Source organism: Dendropsophus ebraccatus, chromosome 4 (genome assembly GCF_027789765.1).
Source record: "Dendropsophus ebraccatus isolate aDenEbr1 chromosome 4, aDenEbr1.pat, whole genome shotgun sequence".
Classification (NCBI taxonomy): domain Eukaryota; kingdom Metazoa; phylum Chordata; class Amphibia; order Anura; family Hylidae; genus Dendropsophus; species Dendropsophus ebraccatus.
Window position 1 is genome coordinate 24,069,132 of NC_091457.1, and position 20,145 is coordinate 24,089,276.

At 44.5% G+C, this 20,145-nt stretch overlaps 1 protein-coding gene and 1 long non-coding RNA gene across 2 annotated transcripts in view; both read right to left on the reverse strand.

The window, feature by feature from the left end:
- LOC138787947 (C-signal-like) overlaps positions 1-18,806 on the reverse strand; it is a 28,255-nt gene extending 9,449 nt beyond the window's left edge. Inside the window, exons 1-3 of the mRNA XM_069965272.1 lie at positions 18,649-18,806; positions 13,629-13,680; positions 12,378-12,565 (exon numbers count right to left, since the gene is read on the reverse strand). Of these exons, the coding sequence (XP_069821373.1) occupies positions 12,378-12,565; positions 13,629-13,680; positions 18,649-18,786 (378 nt within the window). The 5' untranslated portion in view covers positions 18,787-18,806. The remainder of the gene's footprint in view (positions 1-12,377; positions 12,566-13,628; positions 13,681-18,648) is intronic.
- On the reverse strand, positions 6,609-8,222 carry LOC138787948 (uncharacterized). Its single transcript, XR_011362534.1, has 3 exons — positions 8,137-8,222; positions 7,868-8,006; positions 6,609-6,746 (listed from the first exon to the last, which is right to left on the reverse strand). It is a non-coding gene; the product is annotated as an uncharacterized lncRNA (long non-coding RNA).
- Positions 18,807-20,145: the final 1,339 nt, after the last annotated feature.

Sequence of the window (20,145 nt, forward strand, 5' to 3'; positions counted from 1 at the left end):
TGCGATTCCTTGTTTGTCATGTATGACAGTGCTCTCTGCTGCCATCTGTGGCCAAGGCAGGAAGTGGCCACAGCAGGAGAGTGTTGGCCTGATAAATGAAATACTTAACTACATTATAATATTTCCTATCATGACACATTCATTTTAACACATACAGCAATGTCTCACATATGATTAGAAATATTCTCCTGAAGGACATCCAGCATGTGTTCATTTTCTACTAACGTAAAGCATACAACAAAATTTTATAAGACACAATAGCAACATTCAATACAGCTTTCTATGCAAACAAAGTCCACTAAGTATTTTGAAGCGTATTTCGTAGTTCCTTAGTGGCAGTCAATAATCATTTGTTTTTTTAACCCTTAAACACTAAAACATAAACAAGTAAAAAATAAGATTTCGGGAAACAACAAGATATGTCGCAATGGATTTATTACATGTCAAAAAATAAAACATTCACATGATAGTGTGTGTGGGTGGATGTGGGCGAGGGTGTGTGGAGACTACTTTGGACCATGTTGACAGAAGTTAGAATAGTGTGCAGAGGCAATAGTGTGGGCAATATGTGAAGGACACAGCCAGCCTGACTGTATTCTGGCACCACAAAAATAAAAGGGACATCCCAATCCCCCCAAGCTGTTATTGTCATCCCTAGCTAATGTGATGCCAGACCTTCTAAACAGTGTGTTATTGATGTGGTCCTGGTGCACACAAATGTTAGGAAATTATTAATGCTAGTAAGGCGCGGTTGGCACTAAGGCCCTACAGTGTAGCAGACAAGGGGTGGTGTTGGTGTAGCTGAGGAGAGGGAGTGCGGAACAAACACAAATGTTGTTGGACGGTCAAGGCACATGTCACTCTCTCTCGCCAGGCTCCACAGGACCCTCTTGACATCTTGGTGGTGGAGTCCTGGCCAACCCCTCTGCCAGATTAGGTTCTTCATTCTCTTCATCCGATGAGGCCTCTGCTGGTTGCTGAACTACTTGTGGTCTGAGGAGAAAAACAACACTGGTCACTATCTAAGATGGCACTTTTGTTTAAGGACATATTTAGCCAGATAACTAAAATGGAGGCATCCAATGCAGGATTACACTCTGCCTGCTTTCACACTATTTTCTATGTACGAGGTGCCACACTAGAACTTTTTACAATATATTCACACACTGTTGACCCAAAATGTGGGTCTTCACAAGGCCACCCGAGTGGAACATTAGTTTACTCTATGGACACATTGCGTACATTGTTTAAACATTATGAAGACAGTCCACGCTATTGGCATAACTGCCATTTCATGTTCTGGATTAGATCCTGGAGGGATCAAAAGCTGTTCCCAAAGCGGTTAGGCCAGGCTGCATTTGTTAGTTATCTGGTGTCCAGCAGGGGGCGCCTCATCTTCCCGAAATCGAGATTACTCTAAAGTGTTCACTAAATATACTGCTCCCCCTGCTGGAGCCTCGATGTATACAATCTATATAAATCTAACACATGTCTATGTCTGCACACATAAGACACTGAGCTACTTCCATCATCATCTGCTACTACCATGGACACATGCAATTAACACACACACTTACCTGCGGCGTCTGGGGGAATTCAAAATGAAACGCAGCATTGGGGCAAAACGCAAAGCGGCCAGTTCTTCTTGGGCGGCCCCACGCCTGATCAGCTGCCGTCGCTGCCTGATGAATCGGTCCCTCACACTGGACCACCTGGTCTCCACATAGTTAGCTTCAAGCAAAAGCATCCACACATTAGGAATATATCAGCGTCAGGTGACCATAACACTCGAGTTAATGGTTTGCCACAGTGGCTAAACAACTTACCAATTATCCATTGCTGTAATCTAGTATGCTGGTCCCAATCTGGGTATACAATCCGGGCAACCTCCCTCCATGCGGCACTCCGTGTTAGCCGGCTTCTGTACCCAGGCGCAGGGCCGTCCCATAGCACTGGCCGAGCATGGACCTGAAAATCCAAAATAATTACAGTAACGTCTTAGAAATTATTAGTCAATAAGGTCATAGCTACTACACCCATGTCACATGCTACACGCCATGTTTGATTGTAAATAGTACGTCACTTATGTGGGTGGGGTCTCCAGCTTCACCTGCAGCCAACTCCCTCCCTCCATGATGTTTGCTGGCGCCACATATCATATACACAGTACACTACTACTCACATCATGTCCTCATAGTATTTGCCCTAAATATATGTGCTTACTACTAGGGAATGGAAGGCCACAATCCGGCGCGGGGGTCTGGGATCGGATAGCGACACGGGGGGACACGCCTCCTCTCTGTAGTCTCGCCACCTCAGCACTGGGCGTAGCGGGGGTGGGGGGGGGTTAACTATTGCGTGTCGTGTGCTCGGCGAATTGCTATGTGACACCATGTAACGATGCTCAGCTTACCCATTTCTGTCCGGCATTGTCACGTCGTAAGCCGCTGCACTACAAGTGCCATAATGGTCGGCCACGCCTCTTTGAACGTGGCTGCTGCGGATTGTGTGTGCTTCCGACGTTACAACGCCTGACAAAGTACAAAGCAGAGCAGCGCTAAAAGCCAAAATACTCATTAGCCGAGCAGTGAACAGAATTAGCACAGCACACCAAACACTCCGGCTAAACAACAACCCCGCTACGCACACTGATGACGTGCATGTACTACAGAGAGGGGGCGTGTCCACGCTGTGTCGCTAGCCTATAGCATCATCAGCCTGCGCCGGATCTTGTGCGTGATTTGCGTACTATTTAAGCGACCTCCTTATGATGACACTATCAGCACATTATATGGTAGGATTTCTACTATGTATGTGCCGCCAACAACCATCATGGAGGGAGGAGGGAGGAGGGAGGAGGGAGGAGGGAGGAGGGAGGAGGGAGAAGGGAGAGAGTTCGCTGCACGGCCATCTCGCTAAGAGCAATCCTAAGTCACGCCCTGTTTGCCCAACAACATGTGCTATTACAAGGACAATTCCTCGACCAGCCATTACTTACAAATCTCGCCTAAAATACGATGTGCGTTACATGGTCCGAAAGAGCTAACACATTCACAGATTTGGAGGAGACACACACATCTGAAAAGACTCATGCAGTCATTGCTGGATTTCAAGCGCCCCCTGATGGCAAACACATAGGAATTACACACAATCGTACTTACATAAACTACTCGGAGCGATGTATCGTGCCACTAAATGACTATAGACAATCGTACACATAAAATAAATATTATCTAGCATCTATTGATCATTACATAATCGATTTGTTTTCACTAAATTATTTACCACTTAAACAGGATGCAATTACAGATGTGACTTTTGGACATCACAAAAAGCGATATAAAAGACAAGACTTGTAAATTACATGTATGTAAATGTGACTCACACAACAAATGACAGTCATACATTAAGTCACGGCCACACAACTATCTTCTCCGAGTCCAAAGGACGATCGAAATCTTTCTATCGATGATCTTATCTATGTATAAAGCACTCCCAACAGCTCCAGAAAATACTTACTTCACTGATCAGCTGGCCGACGGCTATAACAGACCGATCAGGATACATCTCGGGCTCCATGAATCACTCCGGCTTTGTTGTCCAAATCACTTCTTCTTCCAGCGACGGTTTTCAAAGTGCAGATTCTTACAATGCAGACACATCCTAAATAACCTTGGCTTCTACCCATAGGAACTCAAAATGATACATTTGTTATCTCCATCCAGTCACGGACACGGCCTAGGTGAAGCCTGGACACAAACAGTTGTTACATTCATCCCTGTATTTTGAGTTATATTTAAAAATATACAAGGACAATTACAAAATAAGACCGTGAGAAATGTGTGGCAAACAATATTTCTCTCATGGCTAAGCTTCAAATAAATAATTCCTTTCTTCTATCATCCTATGTCAAGGCCAAATGGCAATCCTGCTCTCATCACACAGGTGCAACTAGCCACAGTGCAGGGTGGCACTCAGATACATGCACTAACAATGCTATATAACATTTGGCCACTTCTCCAAGAAATGGACCACAAACACAACATTCCTTTCCCTTCCGGCCCAAAAGGCACCTGCAAAGGTCCAGGACACATGTCCACTCTCTGACAAGGCCGAGAGCACACCTGTACCAACGATACCTCATACCCAGCCCTCAGGCCAGGCACTCACTGGTCGTCAGTTAACTGCAAACTAAGGTGTAATCTCCAGAAGGAGAAAACTGGTGCTCAGCCATGAAATGACCACAGAACAACACGTTTGTTATTCCTAGATTCATTCCTTACACCCCTTTGTTTGCACCATGTCGTACCTGCTTGCCGCTTGGGCCCCACGATTTCTGTGATCCATTCTATATTGGAGCTACCGAACCGGTGGATCAGCCCAGCCACTATCTCCATATGTGAGCGAACACACTCATTTACATATGCAAATAACCAGCCCTTGGCGGCAAAGGCCACTGTTGACTAGAAATCAACGTTAGTTTTCACTTTGGTTACTGACAGGGTTACGAAATTTTGAATTACCATATGAAATAGAGGCTTTGTATTCAGACTGATAAAGTGTTGCCATCTGTATACATGGCTAAAATAGGCATGTCGCATTAATGCAAATCATTACGCGAAACAAAGTGCACAACCAGCTAAGCTTTTTCTGGGAGAGGTGAAAAAATGAGAGATTATATAAATACACAAGGAATTTTATTCAAAAACATTCTCAGACTTGCCAAGCAATATGATGTCACAATAGTAAAGTCAAAGTTAGATTAGGACAGAGGGGGAAGGGCGCATGAAGCTGCAGCTTACTGCAGACAGATCATTGCATTCTGCTGCAGGCTCCCAAAGGCCGATCTCGTGGGCCAGTCTAGGAGCAGACTATCAGATATTCATCCAGCACACACTGAGTCAATGATTAGCGTAGTGACACAACATGTTAATAAAAGCCTGAGACTTGTGGGAAATGTTACATATATATCGTCAACACATCCATTAACTGCACTATGTGCAAAGGCCAAACCAATACAAACATAATAATGGTTAATTTTTAGCTTTTTAAACTGAAAACATGTGAATAGATCCTTGATGTATCCTTGGCAAGGCTTTAGGCCTCTCCATGTGTGAAAATGTGGATTTTATTCTAGGATACAGTACATTGTGTAAGCGCGCGGTACTTTAGTAACCTTGAGCCAAATCACTACATTACACCTCCCAATCGAGAGAGAACAACGCAGATGTGTGTGGAAGAATGTCAACTATTCGACTTACACACACACACAATGTAGCATTGTTTTCTCCAGGCCAAATGTAGTTTGGATTTTATTGTTGATCATTAAAATACTTATAATGTTGAATTAAATATTATATCTAAAATAATTTTACACCAAACTCTGCATGTTCTGTATGAAATATCACATTAAACCCATTATTGTGTATAAAGGTTAACAAAAAGGATACATTTCACAAATCAACCTTCTGTGCAAGATGCTGAGTCAAACATAGGCAACAAAAGTCAGTAATGGATGTAAAAACCGGACACATCAGACACTTGCATTTAGGAACTCATCTATTTGTATGACAGTCCTTTTTTTCCTTATTGACGTTTAAATGTAGTGACATATTGGTTCTGCTAACAAGGGCCCCTACACACAAGAACCATTCGCCCTGGAGATAGCTAAAGGAAAGACATTATGATTTTACTTTTTTCTATAGATTCTTTTAAATGAGGATCTTAGCAAACTGTTTTTTCAAACAGAGTGTACCATGTCACCCCCGGTAAGGTGTCCTCAGGGACATGGACCCTACTCTACCCTAACACAAAATGACCTCTCTGGGCCTGAAAAAGGAGACCACTTGCCATAAACCAAAAAAAAAAAAAAAAAAAAAAAAAAAAAAAAAAAAAAATAGAAAAATTAAACCAAAAAAATATAATAATATTATGATGTATTGCCTCATACATCACATAGTAGAAATCATAAACGTCGTGGGTAACGAGATGTCCGAGAGCGCCGTCCACGCCGTGGCTGGCGCCTAGGAACGGCCCTAGTACCCTCAGATGGAGGGGGCATGGCACCAGGTGGCTCTCGGGACAATGCTGGGGGGACAAGGGGGGAGAGAGGTGGGGGCACAGGTGGGGGCGCAGTGGTCTCGGGGAAAAGAAAGCCCTCCGGCGGGATATGTGGCCTCCGTGAGTGTAACCCATACACAGATTGTAGGAGGACGCCCACATAGCAAGGGTCGGGGAAAGTATCGGGGTCAATCTGCTCGTGACACGACAGCAGCACTTCTGTAACCATCCGCGCACTACGTGCCAGATTAGTAGGGAGATTCCGTAAACGGACTCCCAGATAGTAGCAGAAGAAATCATTCTGATCATCTCCTCCATCAAACCGCCTGACAAAGTTGACGACAGATTGATCCAACTCACTCAGTGCTGAATGAGCTTCTTCTTGCTCCCGACGCCTCCTGGTGGTGGTAGTAGTGGGCCTCGTGAGTGGCTGACGTGGCCGAGCTGCCAGGGGCACACCACTAGGACCTGCACCAGATGTTGATGGTGCTGCAGCCTCCTCCTCTTCGTGCATGGAAGTCGAGCCAGAAGGTCCTGGCATCGGCTCCGTGCCCTCAGAAAGAGTAGGACTGCCAGGCTCCTGTGATGGCGGTGGCGTGGCACTATCCCCCTCCTGCTGTGATGCTGCAACATCAGAACCAGCAGCATCCTGTCCTCCCGGTGGGTCTGCGAAATTGCCACTGGTTCTGTGGAGAGACAGAAAGGTTAGCTAATATGGACACATTCATAAAGGTACTTCATATATCGAATGTTTAAGTTTTGATAACATACAGTATGTCGAAATGTGTGTTTTGGTAACACGAAGACATTATGTAGTACTATGCGCATCCTATGTTAGGACATACAACTATTTATATTAACTCATTCACATTAGTGTTTTCTAATAAACTTAAAAAAAAAAACATTAGCCAAAAATGTTCCCCGTTCTGAGTGTGGAAACAATGCTCTCATCTTCAGGGCATGTTGTGGGCATGGAACCATTCTGGTGACAACACAACAACAAGTGTTTTTTAATGTGGCCCAGCAGGGAGAGGAGCCTGAGTTAGTCATGTGACCAGATACACAAGCGGCCAGTAAGAGGCCTGTGTACCTGTCATAGATCCCCGCAGGCCACACTGAGACAGTGACAGAGCAGCAGGCCGCCCAGCATTGAGTATAAAGGAAGTGAATAGTGTGGGCCGGAGAACAGCTCTCGGACTGCTTAGTACTGTAGGACACTAAATATAAAACATTATCCGCTGCATAGAAACAGCCATTTCATTCACCATGCTTACTGGCTCTGCCACCTACAGCACACGCTAAACAACTGAGGGAGTGACCGTGATCTGCAAAAATCACGAGATGTTGTTCTAGCGCCATGACAGAAAGTAACATATTTTAGAGAAATGACAGGATGTTGAAGCACGAGTCAGAGTGGTGTGTAAGCATTTGTTTGAGTGTGAGCAAAGGGGACTATTGTGATTGGTCAGGATACATTAACCCTCTCTGGACAGTCACATACACCAGCATGAAGGCTAACAAACATGACACAACTAGGGCCTTATAAAGAATGGCAATAGTGTATGTAGTCAAATTATCGGGATACATTAAAGATAATTGTCTGCACATTCCTATAAAACATATACATAAAGAGGCAGATTGGTGAAATCGGATGAGATTATCTGCTAGTGAGTATGGACCAGGTTCTGCTGAACAACCAAAGGCAGAATTAAAATTCATTACTCCCATATAACATTTTATCTCATGTATTACATATTGTACACTATATGATACTATATACATTATGGAATAAGAAAAATATACTTACTGCCGTTGACTGCGGCTCGGGATAAAATCCAACAAAGGCGCATAGCGCATGGAGATCGGCTCCCCACCCCTCTCCTCCGTGCGTATCGCCCGTTGGTACTGGTCCCTGACACTAGACCAGCGTGTCTCCACTGCTCGGACTGACAAAAGCAAAGATTTATTAGAAATAGATAGATTTTAATAATTGATAGATATTTCGAGGTCTTGGTAGAAATATCGGACATTGTTCTCACAATTTTATGTCATACATTATTTGACAACACGACATACCCATCCGCAGCTGCTCGCTGTCCGTCACATCGCCCCACTGTGGGACTACCACAGCCGCTATCGTCTCCCACGTCTCGCGACGCAGGACGCGGTCGTGGTAGCCACGCACAGTCAAGTCCCACAAATGGGGACGGGACCGCACCTGAAAAATTATATAGAAAGACAGAAATCACTAGACATCTCCATCTGACTTCACCTCTCTGTGTGTCTACATCGATTAGAATAAGAACATGTTTTCCATTATGACATTACATAGAGTGGTGTTGGGATTCCAACAGACCACCTGTGTAATCTAAGGAACACAGCCTAATAACCACTGAGCCAAGACTCACTAAACCAAGGAATGCCAGAACTCTTTGAACACACTTCTGAAAACATACCAAGATTGGTGTCTAATGATTGAATTTAGGAAAGGCTTTGTATCTTAACTAGCACTAATTAGTAGGCCACAAGACCAGATCAATGCCAGCTTTGCATTCACACCTGATGAAAGAGAAAATCAACATTGTTTCGAAAATACATGAACACATGTGCAAACGAGTGAAGCTAACTATTTCACTGCTGCGGTGTTTGTTCTGGTGTGTGTGTGGTGTTTTGTTATCTTAGTGTGTGGATAAAACATGTCACAACGACTATGGTTAGAGATCTCGACATTTTGTAATAACTATGGTCAACATTTATGTATTAAACAGTCGCTGATATAGAGTGACAAATATATTTTAATAATTAAATACATGTAAGGTTAGGTATAGCATTAGGTCGAACATTCGAGGAGGAGCACACAATAACATGAAACTACGTGCAAAAACGAGCTACATGAAAAACGCATCCAAAACGCAACCTTGCTCGACTCGATTTGCAAAAGATTCCACAAACATTACTTGACTATACTGTGTACGGTGTAGTGCGCACGCTTACTCAGATTCACATGCACTATATCACACAAAAAACGCATCAAAAACGCAACCTTGCTAGACTCGATTTGCAAAAGATTCCACAAACATTACTTGACTATACTGTGTACGGTGTAGTGCGCACGCTTACTCAGATTCACATGCACTATATCACACAAAAAACGCATCAAAAACGCAACCTTGCTCGACTCGATTTGCAAAAGATTCCACAAACATTACTTGACTATACTGTGTACGGTGTAGTGCGCACGCTTACTCAGATTCACATGCACTATATCACACAAAAAACGCATCCAAAACGCACTATACTGATTTGTGCAGAAAAATTGTCTACATTTGTACACATGTCACTGTTATTAAATCCAATTGATACATGTAAGAAATCAAACAACCCTACACTCAATAGGGATACTAAATTCGACATATGTAAGTAGTGGTTTTATATGGGAACTGCACTAGAAATTAATACTATAGCAGATAAGGAAACACATGACGATACTTTGTGGTTTTTTGCAGGCCACATTCCCACGCCCGTGTCGCATGACTAAAACGATTATATTTAAGACCACTAACAGTGTTGACATTCATATGTGTGTTACATGTGGCTTAGGTGCGTTTTGGTTGGCCGAGACGACCATGTGCATTTCTAAGTCCAAGTAAAACATTTTAACACATCACATAAATATATTAACAGAGATATGTATTTGGGTTCGCATACATTACATATTATTAGACATATATTTACATAGATATATAGATAGAGAGAGGGATAAATAGATACACAGAAAGAGACTACACATCCTATTTTCCAAGTAAAACCATTCTAGAAAGATGAGTGTAATTCTTCGATCAAACTTACCTCTGCGATCAGGCGTGGAACATCAATGTCCCGCTGCCAGGAACCACGTCGCCCACGACCAGCACCACCATGCTCCGCTCGCCGTGCCATCGCTCCAGATCGGGACACCTAAAAGGATGGTCACCTATTGAAGCCCATTCACTTGGGCCTTTTAAACTGAAGGGGCGTTACGCATTGATGAATTATTCTAATGAGAATCCAGATTGATCCGGCAGTAATCAGAGGTTCCGCCAGGCCCGAATGTTACTTCCTACGGTCGACTTGGACCATTTCGGCCCGGAAATAATGGTCTTGCTCATTTTTTACGGACCCGGATACAATCAGGCCAGAAACTCATACGGAGTGTGCACTGTGCAGCCGCATATCCTATACTTCCCAGCATACACACGAAACATCAAATATACGGCCTCACTATTACATCCGTACATACGGACGCACTATTACTACGTGTGAATCGAGCCATAGGCTATGTTCACACTACGTATATGTCCGGTCCGCGAACTTACGCCCGTAGTCTACTTACGCTTCCCGAGCGCCCTACGTAGCGATCTGACAGCGGTCTTTTACTTGGAAATCTTCGGCTAGCCCCGGACACCCCTCAGAACCTTTTGGATCGGCAAAGAAAAGTGCAAAAATGAAAAAATCACCACTACGTACGGGACCGCATGTTACGCTACGGGCGTAAGTTACGGCATTTTCGTCCTCAAACAATGGTCTGGTTCATTTTTTACGGCGCCGCATACGATCCTGGTGTAAGTTCTTACGTAGTGTGAACTGTGCAGCCGTAGATCGTATACTTTCCATTGTACGCAAACTACGTAAATCTCCGGATGTTTATTCACGGAACGCGCTACGTCCGGAAACTTACGTAGTGTGAACATAGCCCCCACCTTCATTTACAAGGAGACAAGCAACATACACATGTATAACACATACACATATACAATATAACACTAGAAATACTACTGCCAGAGCTGAGATGTAAAGAAGATCTGGAGATTATCATGGGGCCCCTTTTTTACTATAAAAGTTGCATTCTGACATTATGTTAAAAAGTTAAACATGCAGAAGCATACAGCATTGATTACCAAAAATCTATTTGTTTTGTACTTTCTGGTTGAGCAATTCCTCTGTACGATAATTCCCAGAATGCTTTGCTTTCCCTCAGCTCTCCTTCCACCCTGCCTGTTCCCCTAACACAGAATTCCTGCTAAAAGCTGTTGCAGAACATCTAATTTTACTGTATGAGATGGTGAAACAACCAGAGAGATGTAACTGTATATAATAATATGTATGATATATTGTTTTAGGGTAGCTTCCCACGTACCATATCACAGTGGATTTTCTGCCGCAACAGATTTGACTAAATAAATGAACACAGCATCAAATCTGCACCATCAATTCTGCTGCATATCCGCAGCAGGTTTTACAGTGATGCTGCAGATTTGATGCTGTGTTCATTCATTTAGTCAAATCTGCTGCGGATCCGCAGCAGAAAATCCAGTGCGATGCGGTACGTGTGAAGCTACCCTTAGGCTATGTTCACACTACGTAAAAGTACGGGCGTTGTTGCCATCGGCAACAACGGCTGTACTTTGTGCGGTGTGGACATAGCCTTATCTTCTGTAGAATCCCGTCCGCAGCGTATACACATCGTATACACTCGGCTGGGATCCCGTACGAGGCCGCAAATAACTGACATGTCAGTTTTCTGCGGCCACAATTCAGTGAATTGCGGCCGTAGGAAACCCTGTCAGCTCACACAATGAAGCGAGCGGCTTCGGCCGCTTGCTTCATTGTGCGCTGTGGGAGGTTCTGATGCGGGGGCGCGCGCTGATGCGCCCGCATCAGAACCCTGCGGCCAAAAGATCAAGATGATCCATGCAGAGACCGGCCACACGGAACGGCCGGTCTCTCATGTTGTGTGAACATATACTCTGGCCGGGACTCCTAGCGGCGCCGCAAACAACTTACATGTCAGTTTTCTACGGCTGCTATTCAGTGAATAGCGGCTGTAGGAAACCCTGTCAGTGCACACTAAAAAGCGAGCGGCTGCAGCCGCTTGCTTCATAGTGTGCTATGGGGAGTTCTGATGTGGGCACCCGCTGATGCGCCCGCATCAGAACCCTGCGGCTGTAAACTGCATCAGAACCCTGCGGCTGCAAATATCATACCGGTCGATACTGCAGTACTGGCCGGTATGATCTTTGCAGAGACCGTCTGCTCCGTGACCCAGCCGGGTCACAGAGCGGTCGGTCTCTTATGCCATGTGAACTTGGCCTTAAACAGCAACACTTAAACTGAATGTACCTTATAGTACATTCTCTTTAAGTATAAGACTATTGCAGGCAAAACACTTGCTAAAGATAAAAATCATTTGTCCATTGGACTTTTATATATTGTATCTTTGTCTTCTGGGAACAGAAAATAGTAAAATTTTAACGAAATCACTGTAATTTCTCTCTCACCTTTGCCACTAAAAATGGTCCAACCACATTTGTGCTGTAAAGATTCATAAATTCATCAGAGTCGGCAGAGTCTAGATTGCTGTCTGACCTGATCCCAGCGTTATTAATAAGTAAATTAAGCCCAGCTCCATTCAGATGTTTTTCCACTTCCTTTGCTGCCTCTTTGATGCTATTGGCATCTGTGGTTTCTATGAAAACAAATGAACATGATAACATGAATTACAAACTCGCTACACTATTTTTTATTTTAAAGGGGTACTCCAGGCCGGGAGGTATTTTTAAGGATCGCTGGGGAGGGGGTGGAAATTGAAACATCCGCTACGGCCGCTGAATGGCAGAGCTGCCTTGAGACATCATGTCTCATGCGGCAGCTCAGACCAGGAAGAGGCCGCGGGACGGGAGTACCGGGCGGCACGATCCGAGCACCGCCGCTGGAACGGGAGAGGTAAGTGACCTCCGGTTTCAATTTCCACCCTCTCCCGGCGATCCTCAAAAATACCCCCCGGCACGGAGTACCCCTTTAAGTTTCTTCAAGTAAAAATTAGTATGGATTTCCCTCTGTTCTTAAAAGAAATTTATAGAGTATTTTGGGGTATAAATGCCTTCAATAACAATAATTTAGCTAATAGTTTTCTCCCCTTTCCTCCCCATGAGTGTGAAGGTTACGCATGGCCAGATGTTCATGTGTTCTCTATAGGAAGGGGTAAGCCGCTGCCAGACAGCTATGGTGCTGTATTATACCTCCAAGAACAAAAGGGTTGGGCACTGAAAAATCATGAAACTCAACCCTTATTAGAGTAGGGAGGCCATCATATACTTTATACTCTCGGCCGAACTTGTATGTCAAGATAAGATAATAAAATTATGATCAGTAGGGTCCTGATTGTAACTATTACGCATCATGGATTCGTGCAGGTAAGTATTGTATTTGTTTATTTTTAACAACAGCTGGATTAACTGTACTATGGTCTGGTGAAAAAGCATTGAGCAGGAAGTGAGCCCACATCCCACATGGCAGGTTCTGGCTGATATCTGCAGCTGTTATTGACTGTCATTGGAAATCATTTTCTATAGGCTTTCATTTGTCTATATTTGTGTCCATATTATCTGTCCCTTGTATACTGGTTAAACCTTTACCCCCCCCCCCCCCCCCCCCCCCCCCCGCCCCAGCCCTTGGCAAAATTGTTCTGCTTTAAATTGGTCCCTGGTGCAAAGAAGGTTGGGGTATGCATACCTCTCTGGAATACATACCTAACTTTATCACAACTATGTTTGGATGTTTTGCAGCAAGATCCTTCAGCTTCTGTGGAAATAAAAATATTTACAGGTATGAATGGTGCCAAACTGTTATTTTCTTACGCTATAGACTTCGGAAAGAGACATGCAGTCAGTGAAAGTGGTTGTATGGCTAATTATATTACAGAGGTTGTCCGTGAGATTCGAAATTTATAAACCTAAATATTTATGAACAAAATAGAATGGAAAAACTACAACATCTCATCTACTATATCCTCCTCTCATCTAAAACTCCCACATAAAAGGACAACCATATAGTTTTAAACTGTTAAAGGAGAACTCCAGTGGAAATTTTTATTTAAGTATTGTATTGCACTCGCCCCCCCCCCCCCAAAGTTATACAAATCATCAATATACACTTATTATAGGAAATGCACATAAAGTGTTTTTTTTTTCCCTGCACTTACTACTGCATCAAGGCTTCATTTTCTGGATAAAATAGTGATGTCGCGACCCAACTCCCAGAGCTGTGTGGGCTGTGGCTGCTGGAGAGGATGATGGCAGAGGGATGCTCAGTGTCCCTCCAGTGCCCTGTGTCCCTCAATGTCCGTCTGCCATCATCCTCTCCAGCAGCCACAGCCCACACAGCTCTGGGAGTCGGGTCGTGACATCACGACATGTTATCCAGGAAGTGACATCACCATGTTATCCAGGAAGTGACATCACCATGTTATCCAGGAAGTGAAGCCAGGATGCAGTAGTAAGTGCAGGAAAAAAAAACACTTTATAGGCATTTTCCATAATAAGTGTATATTGGTGATTTGTATAACTTTTAGGGGGCAATACAATACTTTAATAAAAAATTCTCCTTTAATATCTTCTCATGAACTTTAGACAGTAACTTTCACAGTTCAGTCCACTAAAAATAGCATCAATTTTTTTGCTCCAGATTCTCGAGGCCCTACACACTACACACTGCTGTCACAACAGCCTGCTAAATCTCTTCTTTTTTGTTGCTTCTTGTGTCAGCAGGTCTCGGGTTTAGTGACATATGACATTAGTGTGAAACGTGAAAATCTGTAAAGGATCATATAATGAGGAGTGAGGTAGCCTGTCCAAGCATGATTGTAGTTGTAGTTTTGCAGTAGCTGGAGGGTGGAAGGTTCCCCATCCGTGCCGGCACTCTTTCTCTGATATGTGAAAAGTTTTTAAATGAAAGTAATTTTAATGATTAAGGATTTTTTGTGTTCTATATATAACCATAAAAGGCTCCTCTATCAATAGAAAAACCGCAGCACTCAGTGAGTGCTGCGGTTTTTCTGCTTATGTGTATACCTGGCACTTGTGCTGCTGACCACTCTGCACCTACATGTCTTATACTAAGGAATGCTGCAAGAGTTGCTTATCTATATATATATATATATATATATATATATATACAGGGCCGGCCTTAGGGTAAATGGCGCCCTGTGCGAAACCTTTTTTCGGCGCCCCCCCCCCCCTTAATGTAACATAAAGCTCCTTCAGCCTTCTTCCCCCCCCCCCCGGCATTCACACATCTACCACCCCCAGCCCCCCCAAACAACTAACATAACAGTAACGATAACTGAACAATAATTATGACACGCCCCTTTTAACAAGCCACACCCTTTTTTGCAAGCCACATCCACTTGGCCATGCCAAAAAGGAACTTACTGAGCATCAACACAAGGCCGTGCCATTTAGTCTATAGTCATTATTATTATTTGTTATTATTAAGGGGTCTCAGCAGAAACCTGGATGAATATATACACAGGTATACAGCTATGCTCACACTAAAGGAGTGTATATACAGGTATACATCCACTACAGGACGTGATACAGTTATGCAGTACATAGCTGTATACCTCTACATACAAGTCCTGTAGTGTGTACATAGCTGTATACGTATATGTACACATCCTGTATTGTACACACTACAAGACGAGTATTTACATGTATACACCCATGTACACACTACAGCTGTAGGAACAGTGCAGACTAGGAAATCTGCGTGGCTACCTCTGTAGGAGCAGTGCAGACTAGGAAAGCTGAGTGACTACCTCTGTAGGAGCAGTGCAGACTAGGAAAGCTGAGTGACTACCTCTGTAGGAGCAGTGCAGACTAGGAAAGCTGAGTGACTACCTCTGCAGGAGCAGTGCAGACTAGGAAAGCTGAGTGACTACCTCTGTAGGAGCAGTGCAGACTAGGAAAGCTGAGTGACTACCTCTGTAGGAGCAGTGCAGACTAGGAAAGCTGAGTGACTACCTCTGTAGGAGCAGTGCAGACTAGGAAAGCTGAGTGACTACCTCTGTAGGAGCAGGGCAGACTAGGAAAGCTGCGTGGCTACCTCTGTAGGAGCAGGGCAGACTAGGAAAGCTGAGTGACTACCTCTGTAGGAGCAGTGCAGACTAGGAAAGCTGAGTGACTACCTCTGTAGGAGCAGTGCAGACTAGGAAAGCTGAGTGACTACCTCTGTAGGAGCAGTGCAGACTAGGAAAGCTGAGTGACATCCCCTGTAGGAGCAGTGCAGACTAGGAAAGTTGAGTGACAACCCCTGTAAGAGCAGTGCAGACTAGGAAAGCTGGGTGACAACCCCTGTCGGAGCAGTGCAGACTAGGAAAGCTGAGTGACTACCTCTGTAAGAGCAGTGCAGACTAGGAAAGCTGAGTGACAACCCCTGTAAGAGCAGTGCAGACTAGGAAAGCTGAGTGACTACCTCTGTAGGAGCAGTGCAGACTAGGAAAGCTGAGTGACTACCCCTATAGGAGCAGTGCAGACTAGGAAAGCTGAGTGACTACCTCTGTAGGAGCAGTGCAGACTAGGAAAGCTGGGTGACAACCCCTGTAGGAGCAGTGCAGACTAGAAAAGCTGAGTGACTACCTCTGTAGGAGCAGTACAGACTAGGAAAGCTGGGTGACTACCTCTGTAGGAGCAGTGCAGACTAGGAAAGCTGAGTGACTACCTCTGTAGGAGCAGTGCAGACTAGGAAAGCTGGGTGACTACCTCTGTAGGAGCAGTGCAGACTAGGAAAGCTGAGTGACTACCTCTGTAGGAGCAGTGCAGACTAGGAAAGCTGGGTGACTACCTCTGTAGGAGCAGTGCAGACTAGGAAAGCTGAGTGACTACCTCTGTAGGAGCAGTGCAGACTAGGAAAGCTGCGTGACTACCTCTGTAAGAGCAGTACAGACTAGGAAAGCTGGGTGACAACCTCTGTAGGAGCAGTGCAGACTAGGAAAGCTGAGTCACTACCTCTGTAGGAGCAGTGCAGACTAGGAAAGCTGGGTGACAACCCCTGCAAGAGCAGTGCAGACTAGGAAAGCTGAGTGACTACCTCTGTAGGAGCAGTGCAGACTAGGAAAGCTGCGTGACTACCTCTGTAGGAGCAGTGCAGACTAGGAAAGCTGCGTGACTACCTCTGTAGGAGCAGTGCAGACTAGGAAAGCTGGGTGACATCCCCTGTAAGAGCAGTGCAGACTAGGAAAGCTGAGTGACTACCTCTGTAGGAGCAGTGCAGACTAGGAAAGCTGCGTGACTACCTCTGTAGGAGCAGTGCAGACTAGGAAAGCTGGGTGACATCCCCTGTAAGAGCAGTGCAGACTAGGAAAGCTGAGTGACAACCCCTGTAAGAGCAGTGCAGACTAGGAAAGCTGAGTGACTACCTCTGTAGGAGCAGTGCAGACTAGGAAAGCTGAGTGACAACCCCTGTAAGAGCAGTGCAGACTAGGAAAGCTGAGTGACTACCTCTGTAGGAGCAGTGCAGACTAGGAAAGCTGAGTGACAACCCCTGTAAGAGCAGTGCAGACTAGGAAAGCTGAGTGACTACCTCTGTAGGAACAGTGCAGACTAGGAAAGCTGGGTGACTACCTCTGTAGGAACAGTGCAGACTAGGAAAGCTGGGTGACTACCTCTGTAGGAGCAGTGCAGACTAGGAAAGCTGAGTGACTACCTCTGTAGGAGCAGTGCAGACTAGGAAAGCTGCGTGACAACCCCTGTAGGAGCAGTGCAGACTAGGAAAGCTGAGTGACAACCCCTGTAAGAGCAGTGCAGACTAGGAAAGCTGAGTGACAACCCCTGTAAGAGCAGTGCAGACTAGGAAAGCTGAGTGACAACCCCTGTAGGAGCAGTGCAGACTAGGAAAGCTGCGTGACTACCTCTGTAGGAGCAGTGCAGACTAGGAAAGCTGCGTGACAACCCCTGTAAGAGCAGTGCAGACTAGGAAAGCTGCGTGACAACCCCTGTAAGAGCAGAGCAGTGCAGCTGGTACAGCGGTTTCATTTAATATATCAGCTCATCTATCCCAGTGTGTGTGTGTATATATATATATATATATATATATATATATATAGAGAGAGAGAGAGAGAGAGAGAACCTAACGACCTGAAACATTTGTTTACAAAGTGGTGTCAGCTACATTGTAACACAGGAAACCAAGATCACATGACCAGGCCATCTAGTGCCGGCATGGACCTCCTGTAGCGAGTCAAGTGGTATATAGGGGGTGATGATCTGTCAGAGATTTTGGCAGTGGCCATTTTTTGCTTAGAAATTACAGTGTGTACAGCACCAGAAAGTGAAGTACAACTCATTACTTTACACCAGCAGCCACCAGGAGTCTCATCTCCTCGTTCAGCATCTTAACAGCATACAGCAATGGACAGAATTGAACAGGCAAAGAGGGGATTCTGTCCAGTCTGCAGTCCCATCTGCCGCTCTGACTGACCACTTTATACCAGCAGGCAGGTAGCAGGAGTCTCATCTCATCGTCTCATTACCAGTACACCAGTAGCAGTAGCAGTTGCTACTCCCTGAAAAGGGCTCATTTTGCACATTGACTGCAAAGAGTCTGGTTCTGCTCTTGAAAGCTTTTAATTTGAATAGGACACCTTCAATTATTTAAAAAAATAAAAAAAAATTCTGACATGCCCCTATACTATGTCACTTTATTTTTTCCAAGGAGCAGAAACAGCTTGTGTGATGTACAGATTTATACAAAGTCTGAGGTACATAGATTTACCTTATTCCGAGGAGAGCTGGGATCACGACACGTTGCAAAGATTTGTTTCGGTGGGTTTTGTTGTTCCACGAGCTGCCGGACAAGCTCATATCCTATTCCTCGGTTGCTTCCTGTAATGAGAAGTCTCGAGGGGGCCATGTTACTTCTTTTTCCTCTGTGTTAGTGCTCAATGACTTAGTAGGTGGGGTTTGGTTATTATAAGGAGTAGTTAGTGACGGTGAGTCAGCATAATTTCATATCTACTCCTCTTCATGAGATGTTATCTGCCTTCAGCTAACAAGCATGTTTCCAAGGTTGTTAAAAAAAATTAACACTTAACCCCTTTTTTTTCACTAATGGTTTAGAACTGAATTACCTAATAATATTTGGCTGTTAGAGTCTGCAAAGTAAAAGGTATTGCTATAAGCTGGTTCCAGAATGACCTTTGTATGTAACATGTATAACTTTTATTGTATCTGATGGCCTGTAAAAAAATCAAACCATTGTTAACAAATATATGTTCCTTAAAATTGCTCTATTCCCAGGCTTATAACGCTTTTATCCTTTGGTCTATGGGGCTGTGTCAGGTGTCATTTTTTGCGCCATGATGCGTTCTTTCTACCGGTAGCTTGATTGTGCACATGCGACTTTTTGATCGTTTTTTATTATACTTTTTCTGGATTTGATGTCACCAAAAATGTGCAATTTTGCACTTTGGAATTTTTTAGCGCTTAGGCCGTTTATCGTGCGAGATCAGGAATGAAATAAATTAATAGTTCAGGCGAATACGTGCGGGGCGATACCAAATATGTTTAATTATTTGTTTATTTTTTATTTATAAAATGGGAAAAGGGGGGATTTGGGCTTTTACTAGGGGAGGGGGCTTTTTATTAATAATTTTTTTTTTTTACTGTTTTTTTTACTTTAACTAGAAGTCCCCCTGGGGGACTTGTATATACACAGCACTGATCTCTCATAGAGATCAATGCTGTGTATATACACAGCAAAGATCGATTAGATCGGTGATAGATTGCTATGGCCTGCTGCAGGCCACAGCAATCTATTGCCGAGCCAGGATCAGCATCATTGCGACGCTGAGGCCCGGCATGGGCATAAGGACGGATCTCCCCCCCCCCCGAGATAGCATCGCAAGGGGGAGATCCGACCCACTAGACACCAGGGATGCACGGAGCTAAGCAGCTAAATGCAGCTGTCAGGTTTGACAGCTGCATTTAGAGGCTTAATTAGCCGGCGTGGCAACAGGAGCCGTGCCGGCTAATAGAGGCCATTCAGAGCGGGGTCGCGGCGGGACCCCTCTCTGAACTCCCCCCGCGGCACCATGACGTATCAGATACATCATAGGTCGCTAAGAGATTAAAGGGAACCAATCAGCCCAATAGGTATGGTTCTCTGAACTGCTGTATACAGCCCCTGCAGCAGCTGCGGCACGTACCAGTACCAGTACCAGTAGCTGTATACCAGAAAAAAAGGACTTTAATCCCCTGTGTGCTTGAAAGG